The sequence below is a fragment of the Melanostigma gelatinosum genome (assembly GCF_949748355.1).
Source record: "Melanostigma gelatinosum genome assembly, chromosome: 21".
Lineage (NCBI taxonomy): Eukaryota > Metazoa > Chordata > Actinopteri > Perciformes > Zoarcidae > Melanostigma > Melanostigma gelatinosum.
This window is the reverse complement of record NC_136654.1, coordinates 19,015,343-19,027,488: the sequence shown is the minus strand read 5'-3', so window position 1 is coordinate 19,027,488 and position 12,146 is coordinate 19,015,343. Positions and strand designations below refer to the sequence as shown.

The 12,146-nt window shown below is 43.1% G+C and overlaps 3 protein-coding genes across 6 annotated transcripts; all 3 read right to left on the bottom strand.

The window, feature by feature from the left end:
• Positions 1-60: 60 nt before the first annotated feature.
• Positions 61-2,143, bottom strand: LOC306795470 (dual specificity phosphatase 29-like). 2 transcript variants are annotated; one of them, XM_079293993.1, is made up of 5 exons: positions 1,933-2,143; positions 1,717-1,798; positions 1,366-1,501; positions 1,058-1,281; positions 61-834 (listed from the first exon to the last, which is right to left on the bottom strand). In XM_079293993.1, exons 2-5 carry the CDS (start codon positions 1,751-1,753, stop codon positions 620-622), a joined length of 612 nt encoding a protein of 203 aa, XP_079150119.1. In that variant the 5' UTR covers positions 1,754-1,798; positions 1,933-2,143; the 3' UTR covers positions 61-619. The 2 variants fall into 2 exon arrangements, with proteins under 2 accessions (XP_079150119.1, XP_079150118.1); XM_079293992.1 differs by having other exon boundaries at positions 1,366-1,585; positions 1,933-2,142.
• Positions 2,144-2,571: 428 nt separating this feature from the next.
• Positions 2,572-8,360, bottom strand: LOC306795471 (dual specificity phosphatase 29-like). 2 transcript variants are annotated; one of them, XM_079293995.1, is made up of 4 exons: positions 8,337-8,360; positions 4,471-4,612; positions 4,040-4,257; positions 2,572-3,572 (listed from the first exon to the last, which is right to left on the bottom strand). In XM_079293995.1, the coding sequence occupies exons 2-4, from the start codon at positions 4,596-4,598 to the stop codon at positions 3,346-3,348; spliced, it is 573 nt and encodes a 190-aa protein (XP_079150121.1). In that variant the 5' UTR covers positions 4,599-4,612; positions 8,337-8,360; the 3' UTR covers positions 2,572-3,345. The 2 variants fall into 2 exon arrangements, with proteins under 2 accessions (XP_079150121.1, XP_079150120.1); XM_079293994.1 differs by lacking the exon at positions 8,337-8,360 and adding an exon at positions 4,791-5,582 and having other exon boundaries at positions 2,575-3,572.
• Positions 8,361-8,477: 117 nt separating this feature from the next.
• LOC306795385 (dual specificity protein phosphatase 13A-like) lies at positions 8,478-11,822 on the bottom strand. 2 transcript variants are annotated; one of them, XM_079293887.1, is made up of 4 exons: positions 11,611-11,822; positions 11,194-11,411; positions 10,842-10,952; positions 8,478-10,683 (listed from the first exon to the last, which is right to left on the bottom strand). In XM_079293887.1, the coding sequence occupies exons 1-4, from the start codon at positions 11,736-11,738 to the stop codon at positions 10,472-10,474; spliced, it is 669 nt and encodes a 222-aa protein (XP_079150013.1). In that variant the 5' UTR covers positions 11,739-11,822; the 3' UTR covers positions 8,478-10,471. The 2 variants fall into 2 exon arrangements, with proteins under 2 accessions (XP_079150013.1, XP_079150014.1); XM_079293888.1 differs by lacking the exon at positions 10,842-10,952.
• Between the last annotated feature and the right edge of the window lie 324 nt (positions 11,823-12,146).

Sequence of the window (12,146 nt, the reverse complement as noted above, 5' to 3'; positions counted from 1 at the left end):
TCACGGTGTTACCTGGTACAATCTGAGAAAAGCGAAGGAAAAAAAACATGGAACAACAGGCAGACGCTGCACGCCCACAAATAGTGCATTTAATTATCAGACCTTTGCATTCAAATATATTCGTCTCACTTAATATGAAAAATCACCATTCAACACAATTTCAAAGGGAACGTCATTTTCATGCACGGCATTCAGAGACCTGAAGTCTTGCAACTTGCGACGTGAGTCGAGACTTCGTGAGAGTCGCACTGGAAGACTTTACCTCACAGGACTTCAAATCACAAAAGACTTGTGACTTGGCTTGGACTTGTCTCAAGTGACTTGTGACCTGACTTGAGATCTGCTCTGATATACTTGAGACTTGACTTCGACTTGTCCTGAATGAGTTGAGATTGAACTTAAACTTGTCTCGTTACTTTTTACTTGACTTAGACTTGTCTCAAATGACCTGAGGGTTGGCCAGAGTTTTGTTCTTCGACTTGTCCTGACTTTTGACGCTGGACTTTAATGTCCAGAAACTTTTTTTATTCGTTCACAATGACTTGAAACCCGACTTGAATTTGTCTCCGTTGACCTGAGGATCGACCTGAGGATCGACCTGGCCCCCCGAGTGCTCCCATCAGCTGTGCTCTGTACCCTCTTCTCTTTTCTCCAGGAGCTGCATGTCCAGCTCTCTCAGCTGTTTCAGGAAGCCCCAGTTGGGGATGACCCTCCTGCGTCTCTTCACGTGTTCGACGGCGTCGACCACCGTCATGTTTTCGCAGATCATGAGGTAGGCCAGGAAGAGCGTGGCAGACCGACTCCTTCCCATCACACAGTGCACCAGCAGTTTATCTGTACACACATGAATCACATGATCAGAGAACCGTTGGAGAGACGGGTCAGTTCACTTCTCTACTAGTGGTGTCTCGGCAGAAAGTTTGGGTTTTCCCAATTTCATTTGAGTTCCTTAAAGAATAGAAACAATGCCATTGTGTATAATCCTTAGCCGTCACTACTCCAGATACCACCAAGTCATCCCGCTGAAATGACCCTTTAACTATATGTGTTGTCTTACTCTGAGGATTGCCCAATGTTTCTTCTATAAACCGGGCCGCAGAGAAGAAATACTGGCTGAGGTTAAAGGTCGTGAGGTCCTCTGCTACCACGCCGTAGTAGACCACGTCCATGTCGCTGTAGAAAGCAGCTCCGGTGTCCACGTTGTTCCACGTCCCCTCCGCCGCGTTCAAGATGTGCGTAATCCCCAACCTCTTCAGATTACACTTGTCCTTTGCAGTCTGCCTGCAAGAAGCCAGAATAAATATTAATTTGAATCCGCCATTATTTTATTCAGTTTTGGTCATTTGATACTTTTTTTTCACTCACTCGTCCCCGATGTAGACATTAGGCCAGACCTCGTTGACGTGAGTGTAAGCCACACTCCCACGGTTGAGGATTTTCTCCAGCTCATAGCCCCCAGGTGTGACATATTCATCCACTGGACTGGATTCCTTCACTGCCTCTGTAACATTTATCTTGGTTCCAGTCTTTGACTTGTGAGAAGCCATTTTCTCGCTGTGGCTTCCTTTCACACATGATTTATTAGCTTAAGGGGGGGAAAGAAATAGCACGCTTGCTGTTTTTTTCCCTTTCACTTTTCTCCTCCTCTACAATCATGGACAGAAAATACTTTTTTTTTTTCTTTTGTTTTTCACATGCATCTCCAGAACCACTCACCAAGAGATTGAAGTCCTTCGCTTTCCTGCTTGTGCATTTTGCTTTCATCATCCTGTCAGCTTGTTTTGCGAAGCGCACGGTCCTTAAAGGCAGAACATGGTGAGGTTTAATTCCGGCAGGCTCAAGTGAGGGCACAGATTGTATAACCGCTCTGTGACGGGAATGAAATGCAGAGGATATTTTTAGGGCTGTGATGTGGCGGGCCCCTGACCTTACCTGCCACGTTCCCTGCCTGTGGGGAAAACTTCCACCCAGCCAAGTCCCTGCCATCCACTTCTAAACACACAACTTTAATCGCCGCTGCTGGCAGGAAGCTGAGCTTACCCAAACTGTGCACTTGCCAAAGGATACCCATACTCACTGGAGTGAAAAGGGCACTCTGAGCTTTTTTTGCTCAGCCGTCTGAACGACTTCTTGACATTGTGTCAGTCCCTATTAACCTTTCTGCATATCTTCAGACGCTGCAGGAGAGAAACGCTCAAACGCTGCCTCACAACACCCGTTCAGGATGTTCTGCATTTTGCTGGAGCCTCTCGCGGGGCCAGAAGAGAACTGAAATGTGTCAGACTGTTTTTTCACAGGATGGCACATGTCTTTGATTCCCCCCGTTATATGATATGCATGGTCCATTCAGTGATCTAAATGCGAGCCCCCAAAGTGAGAGTGTGATGATGACTGTATATTGCAGAATGGCTGGATGAAGCTGCTAACATGTCAGACAGAGTTTTCACGCCATCAGGCTCCTTTATTTTTTCCCTCATATCTTCATGCTCTGCCATCATTCATTCTGACAGTGAAATCATTAAACCTGTGATATCCAATTCCTTTTATTTTGACAGTCTCTCTCTCTCTCTCTCTCTCTCTCTCTCTCTCTCTCTCTCTCCTCTCCCAGTGTGCTCTGGAGAGCATCTCTTATTAAGATCAGCGTTTCATCTCTTTTCAAAGTCTGACCTGAATCTGTATACACACTCAGAGCCATGCTGGCATATTTGTATCATCTCGTATCAAGCCTCTTTAGACATGGCAGTTTTAACTGCTGGATTGTAGCAGTTAGACACAATATTTTGAGGGATTGTGAATATATAAGTGGCGCATAGTTTATTTATAGGCATGCACTGTGTTTGTGTTGTTCAAGAACTGCAGGGGTTTTGGCAGTTGCGCTACTTGTTTTAATGGCCTCTGTGATGTTGATTGTGTTGTGTATGTGAGCATATACCCGTGTTTCTAAATCTTTCACCTCCTTAGCGACAAATCATGCATACTTTACATTTTTGCTGGCAGTTTTTAAAATGAATGCTGTTCTAGATGTATTTGATGTCATTGGAGATGAGCTCAAGTCACAAGTCTTAAGGATGAAGAATCAATTCTACAGCTTTCTTTAACAGGCTCTTAAAACTTTCATGAGTTTTGTAATCCACACTGAAGATCAAGTCTGTATTTATTTTTGTTTGGCAGTTATTGTTGTGTGGTAATATGGTGCAGAACTCTCAATTGAATCTGCACTCAAACTGCATTACAATGCAATGAAAATGCAAAATGTGCTAACTGATTTTCATGATGAAACCATGGCTGGCTGGCATGTTTAGCTGTTAAATCAAAAAAATCCTTATGGAGGAAATTCCCTTTTTCTTATTTCTCCACTTCTTGCCGTTGTGTCGTTGTTTTCCTCTGCAGGGCCAAAGAAGAGTCCAAGAGACAGAGTTGATTCAGAAATCCAACATTTGGAAGAATGTTTCTGTGCCTGCGCACAGCCGCCACAGCCTCAGCGAGGGTGAGTCTCTCTCTGATCATGAGGAAGGCCAGAGCTAGAGTCGCTGAGCGGCTGATTCCTCGTGCACAGTGGACGAGCACCTTACCTGCACGGACATCAAACAGAAACACTTCAGATGACAGCTTTGTTGAGATGAAGCATGCATACTGTAACACACATATAGCTACCAGAATGTGTTTACGATAATTGTTCTAATGTAGGGTTGTCAGCTCATGGTTTAATATTCTTAATATAATTAATTCGATTTAACTCAAGTTATTTGTATAGCCCAAAATCACAAACTTGCTTCAGAGAGCTTTACAACCACACTGCAAACAAGAAGTGTCAAGTCTCTCCATTCATATGATTTTGGTGCAAAATGTGAAGGAAAAATACTTTTAAATGAAGAAGCAGATCTTTATCCAGATAAAACCAAGTTAAAGAAATAAAATGAATGCCTGGATGAGAATGTCTTCAAGAGGTTAAAGATCAAATGTTAAAGATCAAATGTTATTCCACCCTGAACTTAATGTGTTTCTTTTGTTTTCTGTTGCTCAAACGGACCCGATGTACCTTTCTGCTTCAGAGCAGCATGAATGAAATCAGCCGTCTCAGTGAAGAATGGGCTCAAGTCAAAATCTTTCCAGTCTGGCGCTTCTACTCCGTGATACCGTATGCTGGTGTCTTCGTAGAATCGTGGCCCAGTGTCGATGTGCTGGGGGCCATCTGCAGCGTTCACCACATGCGTTATGCCCAGACCCACTAACAGGGATTTATGCTGAGCAGTAGCCCTGTAAACCACACAAGAGATCTTGCAAGGAATGGAGATTTCTCTCGCCTGGAGCCAGCTCTGTCAGCGTATGTTTGCAAATGCATCACTTGGTGACTCAAATGTACAGATTTGTCCCATGAGTTGGCCAAATACAGGACTTGTTTGCAGCAACAGTTTCACAATCAGATCACCATATTGAAAGCGGGGGGCCTGAAGTGAGAATGTCACTTACGCATCTCCGATGTAGAGGTTGGGCCAAACCTCGTTGACAGCTCCAGTGGGGCGTCTGTTCTTCAGCAGAAGGCTGAGCAGATCGCTGGTGGGCGGTGTCTGGTACTCTGGCTCCTCCTCTGCACTCATATCTGCATCTTTCACTTCAGTGTTGTTGGACAATTATCACAAATTATATTCAGCTCAACACTCGGTTTAACAGTTAGATAATACCCCCCCAAAGACGTGACGCTCCAGGATGGAAAATGAGAGACGTCATTGCTGCTGTCCTAGTGTGTGTTGCCTGTGGGCATTTGGAAAGGACCCATGGTAAACTCTAACCTCATTGGTGCAACTCGCTCTGTTTTCCATCCGAGCAGAGTATCAGTGTTGTTTAGAGGCTGAGCCCTGCTGGAAAGAGACAGCTGGAGATGCCAGAGCCTGGGCAGGAGCGGTGTGGACTATTTATTCCTCACATGACCGTGACAGAAGCCAGGCTGCTTGTGTTGGGACAATTTTAGCCACAGAGCCACATCGATGATTATAGTTTGTATTGGTGCTCTGAAACATGGTGAGGAAGATGCCTCACTGAGTTAGTCTAAACGCCATCATTGTTCATTTGAAACAATTTAAAGGATAATGCTGCTGTTGTTTTATCCTTTCACGTATACATTTCATAAATTCATGAAATATAAAGCCCTGTAGCCGCTGCCTGATGATTCCATCCAGAAACTATGGAAAACACAAAAAACATGTTGCATTTGTTGATATATTTCCTCATTACGATGGACATGGACACTGTCGTTTATTCTGGGACCACTCAGAGACTGCATGTTATATTCCTGGAGACTGGCGAGTATCTCTGAGTCAGACGAACACCAGTGGTTGTTGACAATCTCAAGGTCCATTTGGTAGCTGAATGTTTTTGAGCTATCCATCATACTGAATGATCGTCACCAGCAGATGGGGTTTGGCATCGAATTATAGACGTTCAAATTCCCAATTTCCCAAAAATGCAATTTGTCTTACAGAGAAAAGACAATCAGAGCGTTTTTTTAAACCTTCATATCTCCGTTGATTACTTTAAACACAAAAGTATAATCCACATTTATGAACTGATGGATTTGATCTCAAGTCCGTCCGTTGGCACTCCAGCTCCCCGGTGATCCCCGGCAGTGCAGCTGTTTGTCCAGCTCTCGGAGCTGCTCCAGGAAACCATTGTTAGGTGAGATGTTCCTGTTGGCGCTGACAGCTTTGATGGCGTCCACCAGCGTCACGTGCTCATGGATCATCAGGTAGGCCAGAACCAAGGTGGACGAGCGGCTGAGACCCATCGCACAGTGGACAAACACCTTACCTGCCAATCAGCAGAAAAAAAACATCACTTTCTATGGATCAGTCCAGAGCTCCATGTCTGTATTTACAACCATGCAATGACTGGATTATTGTGGTGAATTTTATTCTAACTGTCTAATTTGTTACTCCTCCCTCTGTGGATTGAAAAGCCTGCACATCACAGAGAGGAGCGCTTCTAACTCCTGACGAAAAGTTTTCAACAATGTTGCAACAAATGTTTCTACACACGGTAATCCCTGGTTCCTTATCGGGCCGGAGGATTAGGGCGCATAGGAGCGCGTAATTGAACTGTCTTGGGGTCCGTGTATTTCGGCTGGGGATTACTGTAGTGTAGCTCCAGTGTGTGTGCCACACACTGGAGCCCCTGATCAGCCAGCATGTGAATGAGGAGGCCTCATCGCATTACTGTCGTGTGCAGATACCGACTTCACTTTGCATAACAGGCCAGGCAGGCACAGGCCACGAACATAATTGTGTAATTTCCATGTCCAATAAAAGTGTTGCTTGCAAATTACCAGGGCAATCCATTCAAAACCAATTTTCCTGGCTAAGGTCTGAGCTTATGAGAAGATTACCGTGGGGGAAAGATATTAGCTTGATATTGTGTTTAGTGTTTGATTTGCATTTTAATGACTAATACAACTGGGGGGCTGCTGTAATGGGAATTGACTGACAAATGTCTCTGTACTTTGCCTTGCAGTCAAAAAAGAATTCTTCTAATTATTTAAAAGTTCATGATTCATGATTAATAAAACATTTACGACTGCTTTATAGCATTAATAAGCTGTTTAATGCAACAAAAAAAAATTAGAAGAGCGTTTGTGTTGCCAGGTTGTGGACCCAAAGCTATGACTGCTTTGTTGCTGTCCGAAAACCGCGGCATGAGAGCGGTGAGACGAGAGCTGATGATGACTGAGTCGGGTGGCAATTCTCTCTGGGTTCATCACTACAAACACTTTTTATGTCCAAGTATTCATGTGACCCATTAAATCCACAAAAATATTGCTGCTTTTACCATTTATACATTATTATTAATTATTTTGTTCTTAGTTTTGTAAGCCTTTAATTGGTGACAGTGTGTATATCCTTTATCAGCATGCCTGGCCTCACATGTCTCCAATATAGATCCTGGGCTGAACCTCATCCAGATGGCCGCGGGTCCCTTTCTTTGTCCACATCAGCCTCTGGAGCTCTGAAGCCGCGGGGGTCCCATACCTGCCGTCCTTCCCCTCAGGGCTTCCCAAGCAGCTGATGCCTCTGGGCATGTCTGGATGCTCCACTTCTGTTTTTACAACCTGTCGCATAGAGGCACCACATATAATACTCTAACAGAGTTTAAATCAGAGTTTAGGCAGACCTGGTCCCTGCTATGACATTTGGACCGTGCCAAGTTGCAGATAAGCCATCAAACGGCTTGTAAATGTTTTTTCTTTGCCTCGCTCATCTACAGTTTCAGACACCATCTGATTTTCCTTTCAACGCTTAATAACTCTACTGATGACTTCTAATGGCGAGAGAGGTAACACTGAAAAAGAAATACAATGGGGGATTACAAGCGAGGATCGATGAAAAGAACACCACGTATAGAGGGCCCATCGCCTTTAAATATAGATTTTAATTATGCCAATAAATGCACTCCACAGCAGCAAAGGACCACAAGAACGCATCGTTGTGAGATGACCTTATGAAGCGCTCATTATTTTATCCACAGTTCAGTCGCACTTAGGTGAGTTTATTTATCCCCAGAGATACAAAGAAAATGGAATTCAAGGCCTACGAACAACAGCTTATCATTTCCTGCAGGCAAGTCCAACCAGTGCGTTTACAATGTACACATCGGGCTTGTGAGGGACTTACGATATGCAAACTGTAGACATGAGCATCCATTTAGGCAGCTGTGTGGTTCTGCTCCAGGCTGAGGATGTACAAACGATGTGTGCGCATTGTTATAGCAAAGAAACCGATGGCAGCTCAGCTTCTTATTTGCATTCCGCTGGTGTGCGGTGACATAATGTGACATTCAGGGTTTGGAGACTTATTGTCGTGTCCGCAGGGACGCGTCGTTGGGTCCAAATCAGTCTCGGTGACCTTTTGTTAAGCTGTTGTGGCATAATGTAGGTGCACTCAAACATCATGACAGCTTCATGCATCCCTGCGTGGTTGCATGTGTGTCGTGTGTGTATGCAAGAAAGATCTGCGTCTGACCCAGCATATGCTCCATGCATATGGGTTTGTGAGTGTTGGAGGCAGAGTAAAGTGTGTCTTTGCACAAGTACAACATGTGCCCGGAGAACTTGGAGGCTCTTCTTTCTCTTCATTGATCTATAAGTACAACCCTTCCCTCCCTCCCACAGTCAGGGCAGAGAACTGATTTCCCTGGTGCACATGTTGAGCTGCAGCGCTGCTTTCATAGCCTCCCCCCTTAGGCCAACCTGTCCTTCCTGCTCCACTTCTGTGTAATTAAAGATGCTATGTATGGGAAAGTGCCCACGGTTAACATGGAGGGCAAACAGAAATGGCTTTTTTTTTTACCTCCTCCGGGCCTCTTCTTGGTGGTTTTATGAATTACACTTCCCTCGTTGGCCTTTTCGGATGTGGTTCTTCTGGATTTGTGAGCAAATTAATAAAAGAAGAAAGTGTGGTAATCAATCAGGCGATGCGGTATCATCACAGTACATCCTCGTTTATTAAAGTGCTTCATAAACATGTTCACTGCACGTCGCAAACAAAGGTATACAGTACTGTAAATCCATACACTGTACAGTCTAATAGATATTTTCCAACATGGATTTCAATCTGCAACAAATCCGTAGCAACAAATTGTTAGCAGACACTTGCCTTGGCTGGATACGCACACAAGAGCTACATGTAGGTCGACAGCGCAACTGTCTATGTTCTCCTTGGCAATCTACCCTGCAACCTTTTTTTGCTATTTTAACATCTGAATCTCAGCCAAAAATAATTCTGGCATCAACGTCTGCATTCCTTTAAGGTTACCCGAGCTACCAGCACAGGAGGGAGGATAGGACACGGCTTTTTCCCTCGCAAGAGAATTAAATCAGTGCTGCCGAGCGTAAAGCCTCGACTGTGAGATTGTCCTCCACAGTGAAATGTGTTTAAATCAACGCCTGAGTTTTTGGTCAAGTCAGGACTTTCTCTTTGACTTTATCTGTGGATTAGTTGGTAAATAAAACAGAAAAGCTGACACTTAAAACTGCGATATCATACTCAGTCTCGGCTAAAAACAGAAATAGTATGTCAGAAGTTCATTCTTTGCAGAACTTCCTAATAAACTGTATTTTTCTTTTTCTTGTAACCAGATGAAATATGCATCGCTGAAACCCATAGCCTATATTGAAATTTAACTTTTGACTAAAGCAATACAAATCCATATAATTCAGATGCGTGTGATACAGTGAGGTTAAGAGATAATGATGTAAAACAGGGAGGAGTCACTGCTGTCAAACGCTATATATATATATATATATATATATTAACATATAACATAACATTAACATATATATATATATATATATGTGCACCTTTTTGTGTCTGACCCCTCTAATGTTGCTACAGAAGACAACACCAAAGGAATTGAACAGTGATCTTGTTAAAGACGGATGCTGTGGATTAGTTCCCATTTTGAGTTTGAATGTTGACTAGAAACATGTTTTATCTTTTCTGAGTCATCTACAGAGTTTAAAAAAAACATAATGCTTTGTAAAAACATTTTCCGTAAGACATTTGGTCCATTCTGCTGTAATAAATGAGGTGCTGAAGAGAAATAAATCTTGCAAGAATGAGAGGTATAACTAAAAGACATAACAGTTCATAAAATCTCCTTATCATTGTCATTCATTGTTCAGTCTCCGTTTTCACATCACGCTGCATTTAGTTTCCAAACTGTCTTCTTAAGACGATATTTGTTTTTATAATCACTGAAAAACATTTAAAAAACATGAAATGTCCTAAACCATAGAAGATAGTGCAGCTTATTACAAACCAGAACCAAAATTAATTTGATTTGAATTGAGGGACAACAATGTAATTCTTTGTTAGATCTTTTCCGCGAGTGAGGTAAACAATGTAAGGCTTGGCCTGAGGGTGGCACCAGAGAGTCGGCCATGTTGTTACTACGTTGTTACCGCTAACATGTGTTAGCGTGCTAACATCCTACCATCATGCTTCAATGCATTTTAACAACTAGCTTACTGGAATGTTACCATGCTGTTAGCATGAAACATTTAGCCTACAAAAGCCTTCCACTATCATAACATTAACATATTCATTTGCTAATATTTAGCAAGTAATGTTTCGCAAATAACTTGATGACGGCAGTATGTGCTGAAACATTGATTCTGCATTTTGCATCTTTCCATTAACATTTAGCATGTTCATATGCATTGAACTTACTAATGAAATGCTGACAAAGTGCGCAGCGTTCCCTTTCTTCTTGGGTTTTTTTGTTTATGTTTAACACGCTAACGTGATATATTAGCTGTTAATCTCAAAGTACAGCAGAGTCTCACAGAAATTCAGTCATAAATTGAACCAAATTTCACGACAGTCCATGAGAAGTAATTCAGTCTGGACTGTTGGACTGACTGGCATCCCCCATCTCTAGGCGCCACGCCGCTGTGTGGCCGAACAGTGTAAACTTCTCCTGATTACAGGATCTGACATGTTTTCTTTTTTCTTGTCAGCTGCAGATCCAGATCCAACAGCAAAGCCAGGAAATTCCTGTTGGGGTAGATGGCTCTCTTCTGGATCAATTTCTGCAAAGCCTGTTTGAGCGGGAGGTGACGGTGGATCATGAGGTAGGCTAACACCAAGGTCGATGACCGGCTCATTCCCATGATGCAGTGCACCAGAACCTTCCCTGAAGAACAGAGAAGATGAAGGGAGAGGAGGGTGGGGAGGGAGGATTAGTGGAAGGCCGCAGTCTTATTAGTATCATACATGGCTGCCCGTCTCACGCTGTGGCCTTTCTTTTTACCTGCTGTCAGCTATAAATAGTGCCTAAAATTCATGGCCTACGTTCGTTTAAGGTCCCTTTGCAGACTCGGCCCGACTGTCCGTTTAATCCCAGCTCGTCCTCTGCTTGATAGCTTCTTTGAAAGGAGCCATGGTCAATTATAGATTTAAATTCTGCAAGGTAAGACCCTTATTACTACTGCTGGCTGAAAATACACTTACTTTACAAGTTGTGTTCCATTGTGTGACACTGAAAGGACGGCACGATGAGAGAATTTGAGCAGACGGGGTTATTGAGGAATTCAAGAGTGAAATAAAACATGTGATGTGCAGGAATTAGAAACAACTACCATATTTCTGCCGTTAATTAAAACTCACTTCGCAGAAATATGACATTTAAGAAGAGGAGTCTTACCGTCAGGTGACTTCAGAGCTTTATGAATGAAATCAGCTGCAGTCTTGAAGTAAACATCCAGATCAAAGTGCGTCGAGTCATCTGCTGGAATGCCACAATACACAAAGCCGTTGCCATAAAAGCTTTGGTTCCCTATGCTGCCTCGCTTGGAGTGAGCAGCGTTTAACACATGAGTTATACCTAATTTCAGCAAGGTAGTCTTGTTTTGGGCTACTGCCCTAGCAAGACAAAGAGACAGAGAGAGTTTCAAGACGCATTTGAAGGCTGAGCATCATAGCACGATATTTTTATACCAGAATAATAAACATCCGCAGGAGTTATGTCAAAGATCAGGACTGTTTAACATGACAAGTAACAGGTTTCACATGACCCTGCGAGGCAAACTCGTTTAGTCTGAAATAAAAAAAGTGTACTTACACATTCCCTATGTATATGTTTGGCCAGACCTCATCAACTTGTCTGAGATGTAGTTTGCACGAGTCCAAAACCTTCTGCAGATCCTTCACACTTAGATATTCCTTTCTCTTGCCTTTCGAGTCTGACATTTTAAGTCCAAAAGCCCCGTCTTGGATCGATTACTGGTCCAAATGTTTGTTGTATGAAAGCAGTTCCCATCAACTCCGGCTCAGGGTGATCCGTACGAGCAGGTGTTTATCTGCTGTCACTGGACAGTTGCCCAATTCAGTGCTTAACCTAGCGTGTAGTCTTACTCGTGCAGAGGGCAGAACAACAAACAGAGCAGCCCGAGTTCTGCTTTTCACTCTAATTTAAGAATAAGCCTCAAACAGAGATGAATAATTCCATAACGCAGTCATAATTGGATGCCATTACGGACAAAATGTTTAAGTGCATTGCTTATACCGGATGACAGAAAAGTCTACTTTAATGCAGCATTTGTGGAATAGATATACTGCAACAGCTTCATGCAGCTAGTTTACTGCTGTGACATAAAC

Excerpts from the sequence above, each read along its gene's own strand:
- LOC306795385 (XM_079293887.1), bottom strand. The coding sequence starts at position 11,738 with ATGTCAGACTCGAAAGGCAAGAGAAAGGAATATCTAAGTGTGAAGGAT. Across the intron at positions 11,412-11,610 it reads AACATATACATAGGGAATGT|GGCAGTAGCCCAAAACAAGA; the intron begins GTAAGTACACTT and ends TTGTCTTGCTAG. Across the intron at positions 10,953-11,193 it reads AGCTCTGAAGTCACCTGACG|AATTTAAATCTATAATTGAC; the intron begins GTAAGACTCCTC and ends CTTACCTTGCAG.
- LOC306795470 (XM_079293992.1), bottom strand. The coding sequence starts at position 1,753 with ATGCACAAGCAGGAAAGCGAAGGACTTCAATCTCTTG. Across the intron at positions 1,586-1,716 it reads CGAAGGACTTCAATCTCTTG|CTAATAAATCATGTGTGAAA; the intron begins GTGAGTGGTTCT and ends CCCCCCCTTAAG. Across the intron at positions 1,282-1,365 it reads AATGTCTACATCGGGGACGA|GCAGACTGCAAAGGACAAGT; the intron begins GTGAGTGAAAAA and ends GGCTTCTTGCAG.
- LOC306795471 (XM_079293995.1), bottom strand. The coding sequence starts at position 4,598 with ATGAGTGCAGAGGAGGAGCCAGAGTACCAGACACCGCCCACCAGCGAT. Across the intron at positions 4,258-4,470 it reads AACCTCTACATCGGAGATGC|GGCTACTGCTCAGCATAAAT; the intron begins GTAAGTGACATT and ends TGTGGTTTACAG. Across the intron at positions 3,573-4,039 it reads TGCTGCTCTGAAGCAGAAAG|GTAAGGTGCTCGTCCACTGT; the intron begins GTACATCGGGTC and ends ATGTCCGTGCAG.